Raw genomic sequence first — 22,705 nt, 5'->3', positions numbered from 1 at the left:
TTGCAGCCGTCTTAACCTCTTTTTTAATTTCCTCTTTCTGTTTATTAAATGCCTCATTAGGGATATTAGCAACCTTTTTAACTTCATTAATAATTTCATCCTTTTGCTTAGTGAACGCCTCGTTCGGTATACTAACTTTACTTAGTTTATCCTTATTTTCTAAGCACAAGCATTCTATTTTTTTCATTAACTCTAGTTTTTCTGAGTTCACCTTACAGATTTTTTCTACTATTATTTTCATCTCTCTTTCGTTGTGAGTTATGAAGCGCTTATTTCCCTTTTATGCTCACTCAACATTTTTTCAATTTCGCTTTTTTGCTCTTTCAAATTTACTTTGTTTACCTCTGAAATAGCCAAGATTTCCCTTAAAGCCTCATCAACATTGGAAACATAAGTCATGCAATCATCACAAATAAATCTTAAAAGTTTACAACCTTGCAAACAATTAAGGCCATAATCATCGATAGATGCACACGCAATGTTTTTATGGTAAACCTTACCACACACACCCTCACATCTTACACCTGTTTCCCCTCTTATTTTTTTGCGACATTTCCCACACTCTTCCATTTTCTGCTTAACAGTTACACAAAACTGCAAAAGCAAAATATATTTTCACCTTTTTAATTAAATTAAATATAATTGAATCTCACAGGCACTTTATTAATGCTGGTAAATCACCTGTCACTAAGTACTTTGCTAGTTTCACCAATTTTTAGTGCTTATCAAAGCACACAGACTTAATAATGTTTATTCTATTACGAGCTCCAAATACACGTCCGTTCGCACGCAAACGATATTGGTTATCCTCTAATGCGCATGTGTGCATGATATCAATGTCATCAGCATATGCCAGTAATTGCACGCTTTTATAGTATATTGTTCCAGTGCGGTTAAGTTCTGCAGCTAGTATAATTTTCTCCAGCATCAAATTAAAGAAATCGCACGATAGGGGGTCGTTAGTTGTTTAGTTTCGAACGGCTTGGAGAGGTCCTTCCCAATTCTGACTGAGCTGATGGTGTTGTTCAACGTCATTTTGCACAGCCGTATAAGTTTTGCGGGGAAACCAAATTCAGACATAGCGGCATATAGGCAGCTCCTTTTCGTGCTGTCGAAGGCGGCTTTAAAGTCGACGAAGAGACGATGTGTGTCGATTCTCTTTTCACGGGTTTTTTCCAAGATTTGGCGCATTGTGAACATCTGGACGATGGTAGATTTACCAGGTCTGAAGCCGCACTGATAAGGTCCAATCAGCCGGTTCACGGTGGGCTTCAATATTTCGCACAATTCACTTGAAAGGACCTTATATGCGATATTAAGAAGGCTCATTCCACGATAGTTGGTACATTTTGCAGTATCCCCCTTCTTGTGGGCTGGGCAAAGACAACTTAGATTCCAACCGTTGGGCATGCACTCGTCCGCCCATATTTTGCTAAGAAGCTGCTGCATGCGCCTTACCAACTCCTCGCCGCCGTACTTGAATAGCCCCGCAGGAAATCCATCAGCGCCCACGGCCTTGTTGTTTTTCAATCTGGTTATTGCTATTCTAACTTCACCATAATCGGGCGGGGGGACATATATTCCATCATCATCGATTGCGGGATCGGGTTCTTCATATCTGCGCGGTGAATTGCTGCCTCCATTTAGGAAAGCAGAGAAGTGTTCCCTCCATAATCTAAGCACTCTCTGGACATTAGTTACAAGGTCGCCGTTTTCCTACAGGAGTTTGCCCCGGTCTTAAAACCTTCCGTCTGTCGCCGTATTTTTTGGTAAAATTTTCGGGCGTTATTCCTGGTGGCTAGCAGCTCAAGCTCCTCGCACTCACGCCTTTCTGCTTCTGCTTTTTTCTTCCTGAAAAGGCGTCTCGCTTCACTTTTCAACTCACGATAGCGTTCACACACTCCTCTTGTCGCGCTCGCTTTTAACGTAGCCCTGTAGGTAGCGTCTTTTCTTTCGGTTGCAACGCGGCATTCTTCATCGTACCAGTTGTTTTTTCGGTGCTGCCGGTAACCAATTTAATCCTCGGCGGCAGTACGAAGTGCTTTGGAGATATTCTCCCACTGCTCCTGTATTCCTTCAGGATGAGTTTATTGAATATTAGAGTTATTTATTCAACAGTTTGGCGATACGAACGTTAGTAGAAGGTTGCAAATAAGAGGAATTTCAGTAAATTCGTTACAATATCACACTTGTGTTATCCACAATGAGTAAGATTTTTTTATGACGAAGAATTAAATGTATGAAACCGTCAGTATTCGAATAATGACAGTTAGTCGATTGTTATGTTGAAATCTAATACCAGCTATTCGATTTGTATTCAATGCAAAAGGAGGCCTGCAATGATTCAATCACAAGAGGATTGCTCGGCTGACAAATTGTTTGACAATTGCAGTCATTTTGCTCCCAAATCGAATTGACATCCGTTACTGTGTTGTTCCTTTGCAATTTTTCGAATAATTTTAGTAGTAAATAGGAGCAATCAGTTTACAAATACCCGATAAGTACTGCACTGCACAATTTCTTACAACATTTTTTTAAATTTTATAATGAATTTGGTTAATATGCCATGATATATTAGTGTGGCTGAACATAGTTTATGTTAGGTTTAACTGAGCGGTCTATAAGGACCTCAGATAGACTGAGTGAGTCCGTAGTATTGCCAGAAGTTTATTTAACGACCAGACTAAAAACCCTATCAAACACCAGGACCTGTTATAAAATAACTCCGTCCTCTTGGCAAATACTAGGAGCTTTCTAGGACACACTCCATTTACTGCTTCTAGAACTGACAGCTGTATCACTCCTAATAGCTGGAGTCTTAGCCTGACAAGCGCAGGGCATGGGCGTGATCCTTCGTTTCCTCCACCAATCCGCACTTCCTACATCTGCTATCACTGCCTGATTTAAAGCTGAACATAGATAATTTTATGAAAAGTACAGATACCACTTTCGTTAACCTATGAACATACGAAGCCTAAACCAATTTAAAATTCATTGTTCACTTCCATAAACACTTAAACGGAAAAGAGCTTTCCGAAATAAATAAAAAGGTAAATACTCCCTGTGTAGCAGGACCGCACAAAAGCTTAACTCTTTTATCAACGTCAAGGCCGGAATAAAAAGTTCTAAGACCATAAGCCATTTTCTTTTTTTTTTTTTTTGTCAGTTCATTGCGGCTGCTGAGTAGAGTATCACATCATGCCGGCTGCCAGTTCCAAATCGGCCTATCTCAAAATATTTTTAAAAACTTTCCCCATTTCAGGATTTGTCCCAAAAACGCCCTATAGTTATTAGAATTAGGTTGAAGAACGCCTTATCTCAGAATGCTTTTCATTAACTCCCTTTTATATCAAAATGCATTGAACTTATGCTCATATAGGGAGTTTTTGAAACAAATTTTGAGATAGTGTATTTTTGAATAAAATTCTGACGTCCAGCATTCTTCAAACAAAATCTGAAAACATTACCAAACCAACATAACTCTATCAATTCACGAAATATTAAGTAGCAAATGAATTATTTCCCCAAACCTGTTGGCATCATATATGTAATACATAATATGGTTGGCATGTACAAGTTTATTATCACTACTAATATACTTCTAAAGGTACTTCTCTACTACAATTTTCACTGCAGGGAATTGAATTATTCCCCGTTTTCCTTACTTCGTAAAAGAAACCCCTCCAGATTTTCCAATTTGGGAGTGTCAAAGCTCTGTCATCACAACCTCTAGTAATTGAATAATGGGCCTGCATAACGATATAAACGAAAATATTTCGTTTCGTTTATTATCAAAAAAAAAAAACTTACTAAAAAAATTTTGTTTTGTGGATTATCAAAAAATATTTCGTTTCGTTATAACGTTATCTTTTCTTCCACCCATTTTATTCAATATTACTACTTCGAAAATTTATTCTTTTTTGATATATATAGGCCCATTGTGAAACCACACGGATTTGTTCCTACCTCTCCCAATCAAACCACTTCGTTGAGTTTGTGAAGATAACTGAGCGTCGTGTATTGACCTCAGCTATATCAGTCAGATCTACGAGAAACATCTTGCCCATAAAACGTTGCCTTCTTCTACCGAGCGCTGGACATTCACAGAGTAGGTGCCTAATAGTTTCAGGCTCTTCTTCGTTGCCGCAGCTTCTACAATAATCATTAAGTGGAGCGCCAATCCTTTCCGCATGGGGTCCAATACAAACGTGACCAGTGAGAAGACCTACAACTAAGGAAAGATCCCTCTTACGTAGAGTGAGAAGCTCTCGTGATCTCTTCTCATTCCATTTCGGCCATATGAGTTTTGCCGTGTGGCATCTATCATGATGCTTCCACCTGGATCCAGCTTCCATCAGTAGAGCCTCCTTAATCTTGAGCTTGCCATCACGTTAAGTGATCTGCGACAGCCTACTACCGTGTCAGAATTAGTTGTGACAGAGTCAAGGGCTTTCAGTGCTGCTTGACTGTCTGATAAAATATAAATGTGCTTCTGAGAGACTACCTTCTGCCTAAGGCAGTCCACAGCGTCTTGTATGGCCGCAAGCTCGGCCTGAAATACGCTACAGTGATCCGGAAGGCGAGAAGATCTTTGTACGTCCAATCGTTCCGAAGACACCCCCTGCGACCCTGTTATCCAGTTTAGATCCATCTGTGTAGATCTGAATGCTGTTAGTGGGCCAATCAGGGTCATTCACCCACTGTTCCCTCTCAGGGATTAATACCTCGTATCCCTTGTTAAAGTTGGTATGTGGTTTGCATAAATCTGTCCATTCTGGTATGCAGAATCTGTCGAGAATTTCAGTATGGTTGCAGTGAGACCATGTGGTCAGTTTCCTCAGCCTAATAGCTGCAGATGCTGCATATTTTATGCCTACTATATCTATAGCTAGTAGGTTCAGTATTACATTCATAGCCTGGCGTTGTGCGGATGGCTCCGCTTATGCATAGTAGTGCAGATCTGTGCACCTTTTGAAGAGCAAGAACCGTCGAGGATTTATTCAGGGCGGGCCACCATACCGCCACCCCGTATAGCAATATGGACCTAACTATGGCTGTGTATATCCAATGGACTATCATAGGGGACATACCCCACTTCCGTCCAATTGCCCCTTTACATGTGTAGAGGGCAACCGTGGCCTTAGGGACACGTTCCGTGGTGTTTTGTGTCCAGTTCAATTTCTTACGAAGTGTGAGCCCTAGATAGTTGGCGGACTCACTTAAGCACTGTGTTTGCCAGTACTGGAGTTGAGAGAGGTGGTATCTTATACCTCCTCGTAAAGAGCACCAGCTCCGTTTTATTTGGATTCACGCCCACACCATTATCAACGGCCCATGCTTCGACCCTTCTTAATTCCACCTGCATCATATCGCAGAGAGTTTGTGGAAACTTCCCACTCAGTTAACGTTAATTTTATTGAAAAACGAAACAATAAGGACATTTTTTTTCGTTTGTTGATAAAATTAACTTGCTGCCCTGTGCAAAAGTTGATACTAGACTAATCGTATATTCGATTGAAAAAAATAGCCTTAATGCTTAGAGACCGGCATAATTATCTCTGCTTTAGTTAAGAAAATGATAAGACAAGTACAAAATATTACAACTATTTTAAATGGCTATAACAAACAAGTTTGACTTAAACATGCAAAAAGATGTAGAGGTCTTACTATATGAGTCTTAGGACCACTTGCAGCAAGACAAGTTAACTTATTAACTCAGGGTTAACCTGACATGAGGGGTTAAACTCATACATTTTTGACAAACTTTTTAAATTAACTCTGCGTTAAAAAGATAACTTTTCATTCTACTAGTGGGCTTCAGTACTACAATTTATACGATCTCCGAATTATTCCGCTCCCAGGTTTAGGCTATGAAAGAATTGTTACACAAAGTGTTTCTCTATTTTTTGTTATATGAGAGACCATTTATAAAAATTTTGTTTTCTTTTTCCATAGGATTGTCCACATGTCGCCTTAGATGCCGTGGTCAGCATATGCCAAGGTCTCACACCTATGAATCGTGGCACTGTTGTACGTACATTGGCGCAGCTAGAACTGAATGAGGAGACGACGGCGACAAATACGCAAGGATGATATCATCGCCCATATTAATATAATGACTATGTTATGCATGCAATATACATACAATGTAGATCTATTATGTCATTCTTGGCAGCACGCACCGAAACTTAGAACCTAAGTAAAACTGTAAATAGTTAAGAGCAACACTCCTAAATAAGTTGGAAACCACCTCTTCATTGCTATGTACTATGCCTATCAACATCATTGAGCATATGTATGTATAAACATATGTATGTGTAAACATATGTACATATGTAATTACATACATTTTTTTAAATTAGTTAAATATATACATAGATATACTTGCGCTCTATTAAAGATGACTTATTTAATATACAAACTACTAAATATATCTTCAAGGATTTTTTGTGAATTTCCCGTTTATTACATGCACATACATACATAAATAAGGAGTAAGAATAGCAAACAAAATAAAATAGCACAATGGTTAATTTAAAATAGCATAGGTTTTTGTTATGTAAAAATAATATACATATATTTATACAACTACAGCTGAATTGTGTTCACAATTTTGTTTGACCACTTCTTTTTATGGCATGTTTTTGTATGGTTAAAAATGTACAAAGAGGAATTTTAATAGAAATTGTGAAAAAATACAGCTATTTAGGCCCGGTTATTCAGTAGTTGGTTAAGCTAAGCTTAAACTAAGTTTGCTTAAACTCTAGTCAAATTTAAACTACTCAGCAGTTTTTCAGTCACAGTTTAAGGCCACCTTTGGGATAGGTTTTTTTGTGCGGCAACATTGGTTTTTTTATTATCTAGATAATTTGTAGATACGGCTACAGCTGGATTTTTAATACCCAACAAACATGGAAAAAGATTTTCTCCAGCTCGTTCTCCAATCCCTACCAAGCTTTGAGAAATTTTGTAAAATTAAGAGTTTTTGACTTGATCTCCAATGCCATTAACATTTTCCAATTATAATCCAACTTTCGCGAGATTTTGAGAAATGTACAGTTCCCGAATGAATATTCAACACATTTCTCCAGTTGGTTTCCACTAGATATCGGGTTGAGGTGGAGTTGAAAAAAAAATTTCCAAGGTGGTACCACCAAAACCAACAGCTGTTTATTGTGAGAAATAAACACCTGGTTGATAGCAGTTAATGAAGCGTAATGAATCAAAAATAAATTATATATATTTTATTTTATTTTCGTGAAAATACTATAGTATGGAATTTTACATTTGAGTACAGTTAGAGAACCACACGTTGTTAAATAAATTTTTTCAACTTAAGTAATAGCATTTTTTGCTTTATTAAAAATTCCCTCTTTTACTGAGTACGCTTTGATTCTCGAGTTGAGCCACTGCTTCGAAACAACTCTTATAATTTTAAAAGTATGCCTAGTTATGAACATGAGCTCTAATGGTACTCAAGGCCAAATGCTTGTTGGGTATATTCAACGCCATTTCGAACGAACGCAAATAACTGATAGGTTAACTAGAGTTTAACCCTGCCTGATCGGCCGCTTAAGCTCAGCTTAAACTTCAGTTAAAGTAGACTGAAAAATTGCAGAATAAGTTTAAGCGTAGTTTAACTGACAAACTGAGTTGAACTTGTACAGAAAAGCCGGGCCTTAGTAATATAAATCTTTAAATGCACACGCACACACAACCACACACACACACACACACACACACACACACACACATACACACACATAGCTTTATCAAACAAAATGTGAACTAACGAACAAAATTAATTGGATGCAACCATGGTTCAATTATATGGTTGGCTCATCTCATCAGCTGATTTTATTTGTTTCATTGCCTGGTCGATGGGATTGTCAAAAGGAGATGGCAAACTCAAAATGAAACCAACACATTGGCAACATTTTCTTACACATACAAAAACTGCAAAGTTTTATGTTTCCATTCCATACCATTCGCACCAACACCAATACGCAGATTTTGACAATTTGAACAGACATATTTTGTTATTTACAGATGAGCCAACCATATAGTTGAACCATGGATGCAACTATTGTAAATTATCAACTTTTAAAGTGTATCCACAAATTAAATTCCCAAAAATATAAATATGTGCATACATATACATATGTACATATAAAAGCCTTAGGCTAATAAATATCAAATCAAAATGGAAACTTCATTTAATTGTAATGTGAACTGATGTTGTTTTATTCATTTTTCTTGAATGCTCATACGTTGCAGCAATCGGAAATGCAAAAATGTGCTTGTGGAATTCAAAAAAATTAGGAAGTGGCTATTCGGCGGAAAGTTTAATGCTATTCGTCCGGAAGATTTGTTGTAAAAGCCACGCCAGAAAGAAAAGAACCCACAAGAAAAACAATAAATACAAGAAGAAAGGTGCTATATGTCCTATGTGGCTGATATGTGCTCTTTCAAAACAGCTATAATGTCAATGGTATATTGCAAGTAACATGCAGGTAAAAGTTTAAATTCAAATAAGTACTGTGTTTTTAAACAGTTACTGTGGCGAATATTAGCAGTTCTACCCAGCGGACCAAGTTTGATTAATTTGCGAGCTCAGAAGTGAGCTCATATGTGAACAAAAGAAGATATAAACTTTATTTATATCGCAAAAACCTGTTAACAAGCTCGTGCGCGAACAAAGAGCGATAAAAAATTTATATACCGCATATCACTCGCTTAATGTTTGTAGGAATTCTCGTAAGTGAGCAAAGAACGATGCTCATTTTTGTGGCGCCATATGTTTTGTGACAAAACCCAAAATGCAGGCAAAATAACGGTTCATAATTTCGTATATAGCGTTATTTCTTCTATCGATGCGCAGCGCAAATAAGAAATAAAACAATTTTTTAGTTCTATAATATCCGCGAAAGTGAATACTTGAGTGCCATGTTTGAAAAATTATTTAATATTTATTATACGCAAATAAATACTGTGTAAAGTAAGTACGCGTATAAACGCCTCAAGTGCGCTTCAATGTATTTAATATAGGGGAACACAACGGGAAACGGAACAACTGAAAAATTTCCTCATCCTATTTCTTGTGATCATTTTGCAATATTCTTTTTGATACTTACATAATATTCACCCTTATTGCGAGTTTTATTTTCACCCGAAAATATTCACAGTTTTTGTTCACCCTATCGCAGAGGGTGGCGAAACAATTTTTCGTGTTCGAAAAACATTTCACCTTATCGGCAACTCTTTGTTCGGGCGAAATGAACAGCGGGGAAACCCGAATTTGTTCACTTATATTTTACAGGCGAACGAGAGGAAAACAAAATGTAAGTAATTTTTTGTTTTGAAATTTGGTACTCTTATAATTATATATAGAAAAAAGTGAAATTCCTGTATTGCTAAGTATTGTAAATTCTATTTTTTATGACAACGTATCAGTCGGCCAAGTTATCCATTGTGGACAAAGCAACGGTTCCAAAATGTTGAGCACCTCACTGAAACAAGATTGGCTAAGGCCCACTTCATGGTCCTTTCCAACGCATTTTCCCTATGCGAAAAAATGAAGACATGTACTCAACTTTACAATTGGTGGAACTCCAAATTTTTGTTTCAATGGTGGCAAGGAGCTGGTAAGAATATCTAGCAAATATTAAAATGCCGGCTTGTTTAGCCTGTAATATTGGCATAAAATTGGAAAAAATTAACTTGTTGTTCAAAAGTGCTAAAAATAGTAAATTTTAGTTTACACTGAATCATTTAGCTCCAAAGGGTTAGAACTGTCCCTTAATGACCTTCGAATCGCTTTCACATTTATATTATCCTCGCGCTCAATCAATACCAACCTAAGTGCAATACTAAACGTTATTTTATAAATTTTTTATTTCTATTTTTGTTTTATTTTGAGGAAATATATGATTGGTTACAAAATTTACAAAATTGTAAGTAAATTATTTGTTCACTGCTAATTCACAATAGAGCATCAGCTGTTTCGAAGGGAACTTTTGTTCGCCCGAAATTGCCGATAGGCGGAAAAAGTTCACCCGAACAAAAGAAGTGAAGGCGAACACTTTTCCGCGTGAACTTCGTGATAAGGGTGAATATTACTCAGTATGGCCCATAGATTCAGAAACTAGATGTGCCTTTTCAACAATAAATTTGGCCCACCCTAGTGCACATGTATTACACGTATAAATTATTGAAATAATTGATTGAAATAAAATCTATCGTTTAAAAAATTCATTAGAAAAATATTTATAAAAAGCTTTATTTTAGCAATTTTTTATATGTTTACTTTTATAAGCTTAAAAGCAAGGACCCGTTTCGATTATTTGACGCTTATTTCTAAACGATTTATAAACAAAAAATCAAGTTTTGTAAGCTTAATGTTTTCTTGAGAAAACTTATTAACAACTTACATTACGTTTACTTTGCTTGTTGGGTAGTTACACCTCTGAAATTGCTGCGCAGAAAATTAGTACTCCTAAATTTCAATACGCATTATACTCAGATGCAACTGAAATATCCCTGCAAAAATCGCGAGTACTCCATACATGCATGTATGGAGTACTCGGTATGGACCAACCGAGTGCTTAAAAATTAACCACAATTCATACAAAAAATATGGTCCAATTAACATTGAGATGTCCTAGGACTGGACCATATACTCCAGCTCCGCATTACATCAGAGTAATCCATGGAGTACCCACAGTCCAATAAACATCGTGTAGTGATTACAATCGTTAAAAACGAGCAATGATCGGCTTACAATATGTTCGTGTAGAAACATGAGTTGATCCATTGCTGCATTACAGTAGATTATAATGGTAAGTACTCCAGTGGACCACATGATCAGAGGTGTGTGTATCCGCTTTTCGGTACAACATGTTTTGTAGCTAGTTATTTAACCACTGCCACTAGATGGGTCTCCTAAACATTATCTAAGTGAGGATAAGCGTTTTTTTGCCCGCAAACGTAGACGTACATATATACGTGTAAAAAAACACAGCTAATGAGTCAGTTTGATTTTAAACGCTATAATTGAAGAACGCGAGTGTTGTAATTGTACTACTGCCACAGTAGAGTTGTAAATAAAGAACATTTTGCCATACTGAATATTTAATTTGATATATGTGACCCGGCCTATGATAAGGTGACTTATGACTCAAAAAAGAAATTGCGAGAAAAAGCTGTTAACAGCTGTTTTTTTTTTTTGAGTCATAAGCCACCTTTTCATAGGCCGGGTACCATATATATTTTTATTAATTAACATATGGTAAAAGTCTAGAACAGGAGTCGACTGCTAGTAGGCGTCCAAAAATATCGGGAGAGGCGTCAAATGACACGTATTGACCTCGACAACAATAATCCTAAGGCGAGAAAGAAAAATTGTATCTCTGTCCGTAGATATTTTCAGTATAGGTGTACGGCGCAAAATTACTATGGATCCCACCCCGGTGTCGGAGGGACCCGGGCCATTTTTCGGATTTTCGTGAATATCTTTTGAACGAATTAAAATTTGTATTTTCTGTCTTCGGACTATTAATACTGATGTCAAGACGCATCTTTTGACACCTCTCCCGATAGATGTTCTAGACTTTTACTAAACATATATTTTAACTAATTAAAACTGTCTTCTTCGCTTGGACTTTTTTAAAAATCACTTTGGGCTCGTTTTCAGCGAGTCCGAAATCGCCCAACAAAAATTTTGAAATTAAATCAATCGTTATCAACGGCATTGAAAAATCATTAGGTTAGGGAAGTACACAAAAACATATTCAAAATTGACGTAAACATTAACCTTCTTATTCATAAAAAATAAAATAGGTTTATAAAGCTCTAATAATTCGAAATCTGTATGTCATTTTAAAAAGCTTTATAATATTTTTTTCATATACATATGTATGTAATACTCCTATATTGCTAATAGAAAATGCTCGCAATGTGTTTTGAATTCGAAATCAAAACAAGACAGCCTATAAAATTTTTGTGATTGTAGCAGCATGTGTGACAAGAAAAAATTTTAATTTAGGTACATTCGATTATTGAATACAAAAGCAAAAACGTTTAAACAGCAATATATCGGCACTCTGATGTTTGGGAATGTACCTAGCCTTTTGTAGCAATATAGGAGTATTACATATATGACTTTTTTCTTATTTTTAATGAGAATGCCCGCTCATGCGATGCCGAGCTAGAAGTTATAAATTTATATAAATGCAACTTTTATGAATAAGTAAAGGTTATATATTAGATTATCTCCACCAAACTGGTTTTCGATGCGTTAATAATTTTGCTATTTTTGATCTCATATATCTTAAAGTGATCACATGCGATTTTCTGTGACTTTTAATGCCACCTTTACAACGCCAAAATATAGGCGTATGCAAGTTTTCAGCTGCGAGGTAAAATTGTAATATGACTGGACTGTTAGCTAATATGGCCAGATTGAACATGCCTGGTTATTTTCAAAACGTTTAAAGACTTGCACTTGAGCTAACATATACATACGCATACCTTTTTATTGATTTTCGTAACAAACATTTGAGAAAGTCCTGTTGTTGTTGTTGTTGTTGTAGCGACAAGGTTGCTCCCCGAAGGCTTTGGGGAGTGTTATCGATGTGATGGTCCTTTGCCGGATACAAATCCGGTACGCTCCGGTACCATAGCACCATTAAGGTGCTAGCCCGACCATCTCGGGAACGATTTATGTGGCCACATTAAACCTTCAGGCCATTCCCTCCCTCCCTACCCCCAAGTTCCATGAGGAGCTTGGGGTCGCCAGAGCCTCGTCTGTTAGTGAAACAGGATTCGCCGCGGATAGGTGAGGTTGACAATTGGGTTTGGAGAAGCTATATATTGCGCTGGCAACCTGAAAGGTTGCGCTACACAGCCCCTTGAATCTGGTATTTTAGTCGCCTCTTACGACAGGCATACCTACCGCGGGTATATTCTGATCCCCCAACCCGCTGGGGTTGAGAAAGTCCTCTTAGTATGTAGTGCGTATATTTCTTGCAAATAGTTCTAATGTCTTAAACTGAACAAATCAATTCATGGAATCTAATGTGTTTGTCATCCAATTCGGCTCAGCTGCTGCTATCTTCTCAATAATTGAATTAACTTGATAACACAACGACTGTATTTGACGATCCCATTGTGGCAGCACCTCGCGGCTTTCAAAATGAACAAGCCCTGATATTTGATCAATATGTCCATTCATACGCTCCTCAGTAATCATTTGAGAAGCAATATTTTCAGCTTTCGCAGCGGGTATATCTAGTAGTGCACCCAGCTCTTCAAATGTAATATTGTTATACAATTTACTAGCTGATAGTAAATTATGTTCAAACACAGCACGATCTAATATAGATGAACCATCAACAGTTATAGCCTTTTGATGTGGTTGAAGTAATGCCTCGAATTCTTTTAATTCCGACCGCCTGATTATGCGATCCAAATACATTTTTTCAAGTATAGCATAAGCTGGTAATTGTTGACAACGTTCGTCTTTAAAAAGCGTTGCGAGCATCCGAGAACGTTGTTGTCCTGCAGAAGCTAATACGGTACAAATCAGAGCACTCCTCAATGCATCCATGCGATCACTTTCGCTCATTGTTTTGCGATACGATAATTCGTTATAACGTTGTGCAGCCTCAATGAATTTTCGACGATAGTCGAGTACATGTGCATAACATTTTTTGTAAAGCACCTAAAAGAGTTGAAAAAAGATGGGAAACATGTATATGTAGAATGTAACTAATAAAGAAAACACAATCCGAAGAATGGATTTGAAGAATGTTTAGTTTCGTTTATCGTTTCATGGAAGGGTTGAACAAATATATTTAAGAATTTGGTTGAATTGCTATTGAATGAGTGTTTTTACTTAACTTTAACCATCCCTTCTATCTGGAGGTTCAGATCACAAACAGCTTCAAGAGGATCATACGAGAGTTTTAAGATGCACTTGATAAGTTGGTTTGAGAGGAAATGCACGACAAGTGTTGTGCCAATGTACTGCGAGGCCTTACTTGAGTTATAGTTTAGTTTAGTTGCGTTTATTCAGTCTATGATCACAAAATCTTACAGACTAGATACAAAAATAAAATAAAACAAAATATAATAGTAAACATAAATAGATGATAATGTCAAATTAAGAAAATATTAATAGCTGTCTCTGGACAAAGAGAAATCAATATTTACAACCGTTGACAGTCCACTAAGTTCGGTGAGGGCGCGGAAGATTTGATTAAATTGATAAGTAATAATTGGCGACTAGCAGACATATAAAACAGTAAGAATGAGCGAAGAGTTCTTAGGGGCATATTAAACGTTATGTTGCCAAAAAGAGCTGGACAGTCCAAAGAGCCTGCAATGAGGTCATAGACAAACATGGCTAGCTGCACCGTTCTCCTTGTTTCAAATGATTGCAAATTGATAAGTTTGCAACGAGAGGAATAAGATGGTGACATATCATCAAAATTCAAAAAGCATAAGGCAAAGCGAACAAACTTTCCTTCAACTCGTTCTACTCTGTCCGAATGACTGCTATAGATAAGCTTCCAAATAATTGAAGCATATTCTAATGTAGAGCGCACCAAAGAGTGTATAGGGCTTTCTTGGTATAAATAAAATAAATAAATGTAAGGCGCGATAACCTCCGAAGATATTTTAGGCCGAGCTGCTCTTCCAATTTGCTTCGTGCTCCTTTTAATTTTTCCTACAAATTGGCGGAACGGAACCTAATTGTTTTATGCCGATTCCGAACATCATCTGCAAAGCAGATGAGTTTTCACTGAAAGCTTTTCATGGCAGAAATGCACCCAGAGTGCTTGCCATACACTGCATAGGGGCAACGCCGCTTAAAAAGGTTTCTTCTACCCACACGGCATTTAGATGATTAAATTTTGAATTTCCCTACATATAAATACAATTTGATTCTTCTTTCTGGCTAAATAATGAGTTATCATACAATTGAACAAAAGAAATAATCAAATATGAATACCTTTGATGATCAAAAACTGAAAATCATTTTTCGATCACGTTTTGGAATCATTTTTGAAGTCCTTTGATGATTAAATTTTAATATTTCATAAAAGTCAACAAAAAGAATAATCAAATATGCTCACCTTTCGATGAACAAAAACTGAATATAGTTTTTCAATCACATTTTGGAATCATATTTGAATCAAATGTGTTTACTTTAGGTGATCAAACATTTATAATCATTTTTAATTCAGCTTTCTGAATCTTTTCTGACTATATTTGTTAACTGAATAATGAGTTTTATACTTGTTAAAATTTTACTTTTCATTGACAAACTTATTTTTTTCACATACACACATTTTTTCAATCATGAAGTTCAGAAAAAATATGTATATAAAATTTTTATTATTAAGACATTCTTCAAGACAATTTAATGCAAATGCTGCTCATGCCCGAAGATTTCCCCAACCATTTCTCCACCTTCCCAGATAATACATAATAGTTGGACAATACAAAAGTTGTGAGCTATTTGACCAGGTAAGTGAAACTCTCTTGACATATGTACCTGGATATGTCTTCAACATCCCGTACCGTACCGTAATTTAAGATATTGACGATCATAGCTGATGTTGGATGTTGTAGTCGCAGGTGAATATCGGTCAAGTTTGTTTGCGAGTGACCTGTGGTTCAAATAGCTCACTTCCGCATGCTTTCTTCCCCTGATGAAATAAGATTATTATGTAGTATCTTATTTTGAATGAGATATGAAGAATAAATGCATCATAATCGCATTCAAAAATGAGTCAAAAATCTAAACCAAAACGATTGAAATATATTCACGAATATGATCAAAAAATGACTGTGAAAAGCAGTCAAATATTACTCTAAAACAATTAAAGCTCAATTTTACAATGATATCAAATATGAATAAAAAGCGTTTCGAAATATGAATCATAAATGATTATTCAAGAATAATCACATTTATGGTACATTTTTCTCCCGACGATACGCTAATATTCGAACAGAAAATGCTTTTAAATTTGAACGTTTTTAATCATCTTAGGGTATGATATTTGAATATTTTTTGATCAAAATTTTCAAAAAATGCTGGCTGGGTAATTGAAAAAAAATTGTTTCTAAAATTTTTGATGTTGCTTTTCCCGGGGCGTGAACCCAGGATCTTCGGTGTGGTAGGAGGGGCACGCTACCATCACATCTATAATCTTTTGCATATCTGCGAAGGAAAGCTAGATTTCTGTAGGCCTTTGGCAGGATATAGCAGATATGGTTGTTGAAGGTGAAGTTGGAATTAAAGACAACGCCTAGTTCTACATATTCGGTGACTGCCGCCAACTCGCCGCCTGAAATGCGGGATGGTTTCGAGAATGACATAGTGGAGCACTTTTTCACATTGAGGAAAATATTGTTGGTACGGCACCAGTCAAGCAGATTGTTAAGGTCGTTTTGCAGAAGGGAGGGATCCGAAGGGGAGTTGATTCTACGGAAGAGTTTAAGATCGTCAGCATAGAGAAGGAAACTGGAGTTTTTGAAGCAGACCCCAATATCAGTAATAACAAGTAAGGGTGTCTAAGTTCGGGTGTAACCGAACATTATATACCCAGCGTGCGCTTCAATTGTACATTTCATTTCAGATAAATTACTTGTCTACATAACACGTGGCTTTTTTAAATTTGAAGTTTTTCCTATTCATTGTTATAAATCCACTTGGGAAATGAAATACCATTGTTATAAAGCTCTTTTTGCAAATATACAGCTTATTTTATTCGTCCACGACCCTTTTAAAAATCTTTTATATAAAAGTGGGCGTGGTCCTTAACCGATTTCGTTAATTTTTCTTCAAAGCATCCCTTATAGTAAAGGCAACCTCTCTGCCGAATTTTGTTACGATAGGTTTAAAATTTTTTGATTTATGATTAATAATCTTTGTAAAATTGATTTTATCAAAAGTCGGCAGTGCCACGCCCATTTTAAACAAAAATTTTTATAAGAGTCTCAATATCAGCCCACATGTCAAATTTCAATATTCTAGGTGTATTATTTACTTAATTATCAGGTTTTTTGTGTTTTCCAAAATTTTATATATATAAAAAGTGGCCGTGGTTACCATCCGATTTCACTCATTTTCAATACCAATCTATTCTGGTCCAGATAAGCTAGTGTACCAAATTTGGTAAAGATATCTCAATATTTACTCAAGTTATCGTGCTAACAGACGGACGGACGGACGAACATGGCTCAATCAAATTTTTTTTCGATACTGATGATTTTGATATATGGAAGTCTATATCTATCTCGATTCCTTTATACCTGTACAACCAACCGTTATCCAATCAAAGTTATTATACTATGTGTGCAAAGCACGCTGAGTATAAAAATCACAAACAGGAGAGGACCAAGAATACTGCCCTGTGGTACTCAAGATGTTGTGACAAAAGATCGAGAATTAATATTGTCAATTTCAACGCACATGAGCCTATTCGTTAGGTAGGATTCTAAGCAACGTAAGAACACAGAGTGGTAGCTAATACACCCAAGCTTATTAAAGAGGATATGGTGGGAGACTTTGTCAAAAGCCTTCGAGAAGTCGGTGTATATAGCATCAATTGAGATTCGTCCACGAATGAGGAGATACAAAAATCAGAAAAGGAGGCCAAGTTAGTGGCAGTAGAGCGTCCAGGAACAAAATCATGTTGATTTGGTTCAACGATGCTCTTAACGATAAAAGATAGTTTCTCCTTTATAATTTTTTCAAAAGGTTTTGAGCATGTAAGTTTTACAATAGGCCTATAATTTGAGACCTCATTTTTGTATCCGGTTTTAAAAATCAGAGTTATCGAAGCTTCCATCTATCAATAAAGATACCCGAAGACAGAGATAGATTAAAGATATAACAACGAGTATTAGTGCCTGGCCAACACTACTAAAATAATCGTCATCAAAATCCCCAAATTAGAAAATATAGGTTGCAATGCGGACACGCTACAAATCATTACAATCATTAGGTACATCAGGGTGCAGTCTAAATAGGCTAGTGTTTAATATGTCATATACCCTAAGAATTCTAACATTAATAGGGCATGCACTCGATTGATCGATCGGGGGAGACGGAGAACTTATGCTCTTGGGATGCCACGCAATCTCAAGACGTAGGGCTATGTTTTTGTGCTGGCCATGGCCAGAGCAATCCAACATTCAAACCCTCAAGGGAATTGCTAGGCTTCATCAAGGAAATCGGCTTGGATAAGGTGCTGTGAAGGAAATGAGTGCACGCTAGACAAATTGTCGCAGTTTAATATTCAACAATTATTTATCAATTATATATGTTAAAACACCCAGATCTTAATCGAAATATTCGATGTTGACAGTCCTTTTCCGGATGCAGATCCGCTACGTTCCGGTAACAAGCACCATTAAAGTACCCGACCATCTCGGGAACGATTTGGTATGACCACATGAAACCTTCTAGGCCATACCGCCCTCCCACCCCCTAGATCCATAAAGAACTTGGGGTCGCCAGTGCCTGGACTGTCAAAGAAACGGATTCGCCACGGGTATGTGAGGTTTACAATTGGGTTGGAGAAGCTATATATTGCCCTTGAAAGGTTTGCGCTACACAACCGCTTAAACCAATTTGGTATGTTAGTCGCCTCTTACGACAGGCATACCTGTTGTTGTTGTTGTTGTTGTAGCAGTGCTTCGCTCCACCTAACAGCCGCGACCGATCACAAATTGTCATCAATATCCTCTAACGGGAGTCCGAGGAAACATGCTGTTTCAACAGGGGTGGACCATAAGGAAAGGGGTGTTAGAGGCGTTGGTTCCACATTACAATTAAAGAGATGGTTGGTGTCATGTTGTTGTTGTTGTTGTAGCAATGCTCGCCCCACCTAATAGCCGCGACCGATCACAAATTGTCATCAATATCCTCTAACGGGAGTCCAAGGAAACTTGCCGTTTCAACAGGGGTGGACCATAAGGAAAGGGGTGTTAGAGGCGTTGGTTCCACATTACAATTAAAGAGATGGTTGGTGTCATGTGGGGACACATTGCAAGCAGGGCATACATTTTGTATGTCGGGGTTGATTCTGGATAGGTAAGAGTTTAACCTGTTACAGTATCCAGAACGAAGTTGAGCAAGAGTGACACGCGTTTCCCTGGGGAGTATGCGTTCCTCTTCTGCGAGTTCTGGATATTTTTCTTCAAGTACTGGATTCACCGGGCAATTCCCGACATAAAGGTCCGACGCCTGTCTATGGAGTTCACCAAGGACCTGCTTGTGTTTTTCCGCTTCATACGGCTGGGTTCTCAGGTGCCGTATTTCCTCAAAATGCTTACGGAGATGACTCCTTAGGCCCCTAGGCGGTACTGGTTCGTCAATCAGATGTCTGTTGGGATGCCCAGGTTTCTGGGTATTCAACAGAAACTGTTTGGTCAGCATCTCATTTCTCTCCCTGATGGGGAGTACTCTCGCCTCATTATGCAGATGGTGTTCTGGGGACATAAGAAGACAGCCCGTGGCGATTCTGAGAGCAGTATTTTGGCAGGCCTGTAGTTTCTTCCAGTGGGTTTGAATCAATATCCCCACCATAGAACAGTACTCGTAGCGTTAGACCTATCAAAAGCTTTTGATACGGTCAACCATGGCTCGTTACTGCAAGACCTGGAAGGGTCCACCCTTCCCCATGTCTTAAAAGGTGGACCGCAAATTATCTGGGTGGTCGGCAGGCATCGGTGCAATTCAGAAACGAAACATCAAAACAAAGGAGAATTAAGCAAGGGGTGCCACAGGGTGGTGTCCTATCCCCGCTTTTGTTTAATTCCTACATATATAAGCTACCTTCACCACCGGAAGGAGTCACAATCGTTTCCTACGCCGATGACTGCACAATAATGGCCACAGGCCCAGGCCCAAAGATCGATGAGCTATGCAATAAAATAAACGGCCATCTCCCTGATCTCTCCAGTTTTTTCGCCTCGCGAAACCTGGCATTGTCACCGACTAAATCTTCCGCGAGCTTATTTACAACATGGACGCCCCAAATGTCGACCATATTGAACATCCACGTCGATGGCACTACGCTACCGACTGTCCTACACACCAAAATCTTGGGTGTGACGTTTGATCAGGATCTACATTTTGGTGCGCACGCAACCGCAATTGTTCCAAGAATTCAGAGCCGTAATAAAATCCTCAAATCCCTTGCTGGCAGTACCTGGGGAAAAGATAAAGAAACGCTCTTGACCACATACAAAGCAATTAGCCAGCCGATTACGTGCTACGCGTCACCCATATGGTCGCCAAGCCTAAAAACCACCCACTGGAAGAAGATGGAAACTTTGTCTTTGTGCTTAGTCGGATTCGATAGGGACTTTACGGTGGACCAAAGACGGGGGCAGGGGCTGATGCTCAGCATTGCTACCGACTCTACTACGAAGATAGTAGTTATGAGTGGCAGCAGCTGTTTAAGTAGTTGGCGCCGCGGGGCGCCAGCAGCAGCGGGTACTTGTTGTGGCTTGCTGAGCAGCGGGGCTGCTGGCAGGTAGTGGAGGGACGCTTAGGCGTAGACTACGGGACGCCCTTGGGCGTGAACAGCAAGGAGCCACAAAAGATTTATAAAATTTACGTGGATGTCGGGTTTTGGGATCTAGCCCAGAACAACCGTCCGATGCAACCATCCCTTACACGAGACACACTGAACAGAGTATGACCGTCCTAAAAATATTCTTTTTCGGCAGATGCAGCAAAACCATTTCTCAGGACCGGGGTCAGGAGACGGACCCGGATTGGATTCGATACCTTCCCGGAGCAAGAGAATATGGAGCAGTCCCGCTGCAAGGAGCTGCTGGGAGGATGACAATTTGTGGGAGGTACGCAACAAATTAAATTGGGTTACACTGAAATCACAGTCCTTGGTCGGGAAAAATCCCGAGTCGCTCCGGTATATAGAACCGACTGCCTTGGGAAGCGACAGGAATACCTGCGGCGGGTATATGCTAAGCCTCTAAGCCACTAAGGTGATGTTAATGGTGTTAAATGCAATAGTGCTGTTGTACATTTTTTAGATGCTTTGCATAAGCCGAGAACATTTTTTAGCATCGAACAGTCGTGGCCCTGGTACGTTAAAAGGCTTAGAATACATCTGCAGCAAGGCAAGCCAGTTAGTAAGAGGCGATGAAAATGAACCGAGCCGAAGTATAGACGAGTGTTTAAATAAAATCCTGTCCGTGGCAGTCGGTCTAGTACAAGAAGAGCTTGTACCGTCTTCATAAACCGGGAAGGACCACCAATATCCGTAAATGCCCCTTTAACCTTCGGACAAGTTTATTTTCACTATTGAGGGACTGATTCGAACATATGTTTAGGAGTTTTTATAAACCAACTTCTACAAATGAGCAAAGTGCTTGGATTGGCTGAGCCATAATGTGCTCATCATGAATCCTCGAAACCGGATATAAGCATTATAGTCGTCAAATTGTTATTTTTCTTTTTACCTGTAAGTCTTCATCCGTTGTCTCTGTTTGCAATAAGGATGCGCGATTTATATAAAACTCGGCTTGTGCCGAATCGTCATCTTTCAAAAAAAGGCTAGCAATTTTCAAATATGTTTTCAGTTTGTAGCCCACAGGGTATTGTTTCTGACCCGTTTCCAATGGTATACCGACTAAGACATTAGCGGCATCACGCCATTGTAAATTCCGTTCGTAGATATCAGCCAAATGCTGACGTATACCGGCAACTTGCTCCTCAAAGGATATAACGCGTGGTTGCACTTTTTCTAATGTAAAATGAGACACTTGCCTTGAAATGTCATCCGACAGTTTACACAAGGAGTTGCTAACATCATTGAGGATTTGTCGGGAAATTACCAAACTGACATGTTCATTAACTATAGCTTCTACAAATAATTTAAGTGTGTCCACTAGTTCGTTGCCGGTGTTATTGAGTACCGTCATCAATAATTGCCGGTATTTGTCTGCGTGCTCTTTGTGAGTACCGGAGAAATTGGCAAGTACCATAAGCTGCGTACGCAAAGCACCAGTTCCAATAGCCATTTTGTTGAAGCACCAACGAAGTTAGTTTTACAAACCCTATTAAGATTATAACTCGGCGAAAATTTATTAAATTAAATTAATTTTTTGTTTTTCTAAATTCTTTTGATATCAGGCGAATCCATACAAGGTAGTGGCAAAGTGAATTCAACCAATTCGCCGTACAGAAGAATGTTAAGTCAAAAGAAAATTTTAATTGATTTCAATTAACTGACATCATTGTTTACAATTTACAATGACTGACATATTGCCATCATCCGGTGGCAAAATCCTGAGCCAGATAAATAATTTTGCATGTAAATGCAACAACAACGATTTGAGTCACATAAATCCAGATAGAAGTCTGGTTCAATTTGTGAGCCCGATAATTTGTTATTTACGTCTTTTTAGTTGGCAACGCTGCCTTTAATTAACCTACTTTTTCAAAAATAGATGTCGCTGCTTAGCTTTTCGCCGTATGAGTTAAATGAAAAACTGCGGCGACATCTGCCTATCACATTTCACGTGTGCGAAAATTTCACGACATCTGCTTCTCAATGATCCAGAGCATTCCCGTGAGACTCACTGGAAGACTGCAATTGTTGTACAAGGCTTTGATTGGAAAATTATCAAGAAGAAGCAATCAGCTGTTAGGATAACA

The 22,705-nt window shown here is 38.1% G+C and overlaps 2 protein-coding genes across 5 annotated transcripts in view; one reads left to right on the top strand and one right to left on the bottom strand.

Moving 5' to 3' along the window:
* Positions 1-8,232, top strand: part of ACC (acetyl-CoA carboxylase) — a 156,103-nt gene extending 147,871 nt beyond the window's left edge. For all 4 annotated transcript variants that reach the window (XM_067776428.1, XM_067776426.1, XM_067776425.1 and 1 more), the window contains one exon: positions 5,956-8,232. In XM_067776428.1, coding sequence (XP_067632529.1) covers positions 5,956-6,093 — 138 coding nt within the window. In that variant the 3' untranslated portion in view covers positions 6,094-8,232. The remainder of the gene's footprint in view (positions 1-5,955) is intronic.
* On the bottom strand, positions 6,827-22,277 carry CSN4 (COP9 signalosome subunit 4). Its single transcript, XM_067776430.1, has 2 exons — positions 21,508-22,277; positions 6,827-13,720 (listed from the first exon to the last, which is right to left on the bottom strand). The coding sequence occupies exons 1-2, from the start codon at positions 22,066-22,068 to the stop codon at positions 13,058-13,060; spliced, it is 1,224 nt and encodes a 407-aa protein (XP_067632531.1). The 5' UTR covers positions 22,069-22,277; the 3' UTR covers positions 6,827-13,057.
* Between the last annotated feature and the right edge of the window lie 428 nt (positions 22,278-22,705).

This window comes from Eurosta solidaginis, chromosome 3 (genome assembly GCF_040869045.1).
Source record: "Eurosta solidaginis isolate ZX-2024a chromosome 3, ASM4086904v1, whole genome shotgun sequence".
Taxonomy (NCBI): domain Eukaryota; kingdom Metazoa; phylum Arthropoda; class Insecta; order Diptera; family Tephritidae; genus Eurosta; species Eurosta solidaginis.
Note: the sequence above shows the minus strand (reverse complement) of the source record. Positions and strands in the feature narration are given on the sequence as shown.

Coding starts and splice junctions, on each gene's coding strand:
- CSN4 (XM_067776430.1), bottom strand. CDS start 22,068: ATGGCTATTGGAACTGGTGCTTTGCGTACGCAGCTTATGGTACTTGCC. Junction 13,721..21,507: donor CAACGGATGAAGACTTACAG/GTAAAAAGAAAA, acceptor CAACTCTTTTAG/GTGCTTTACAAAAAATGTTA.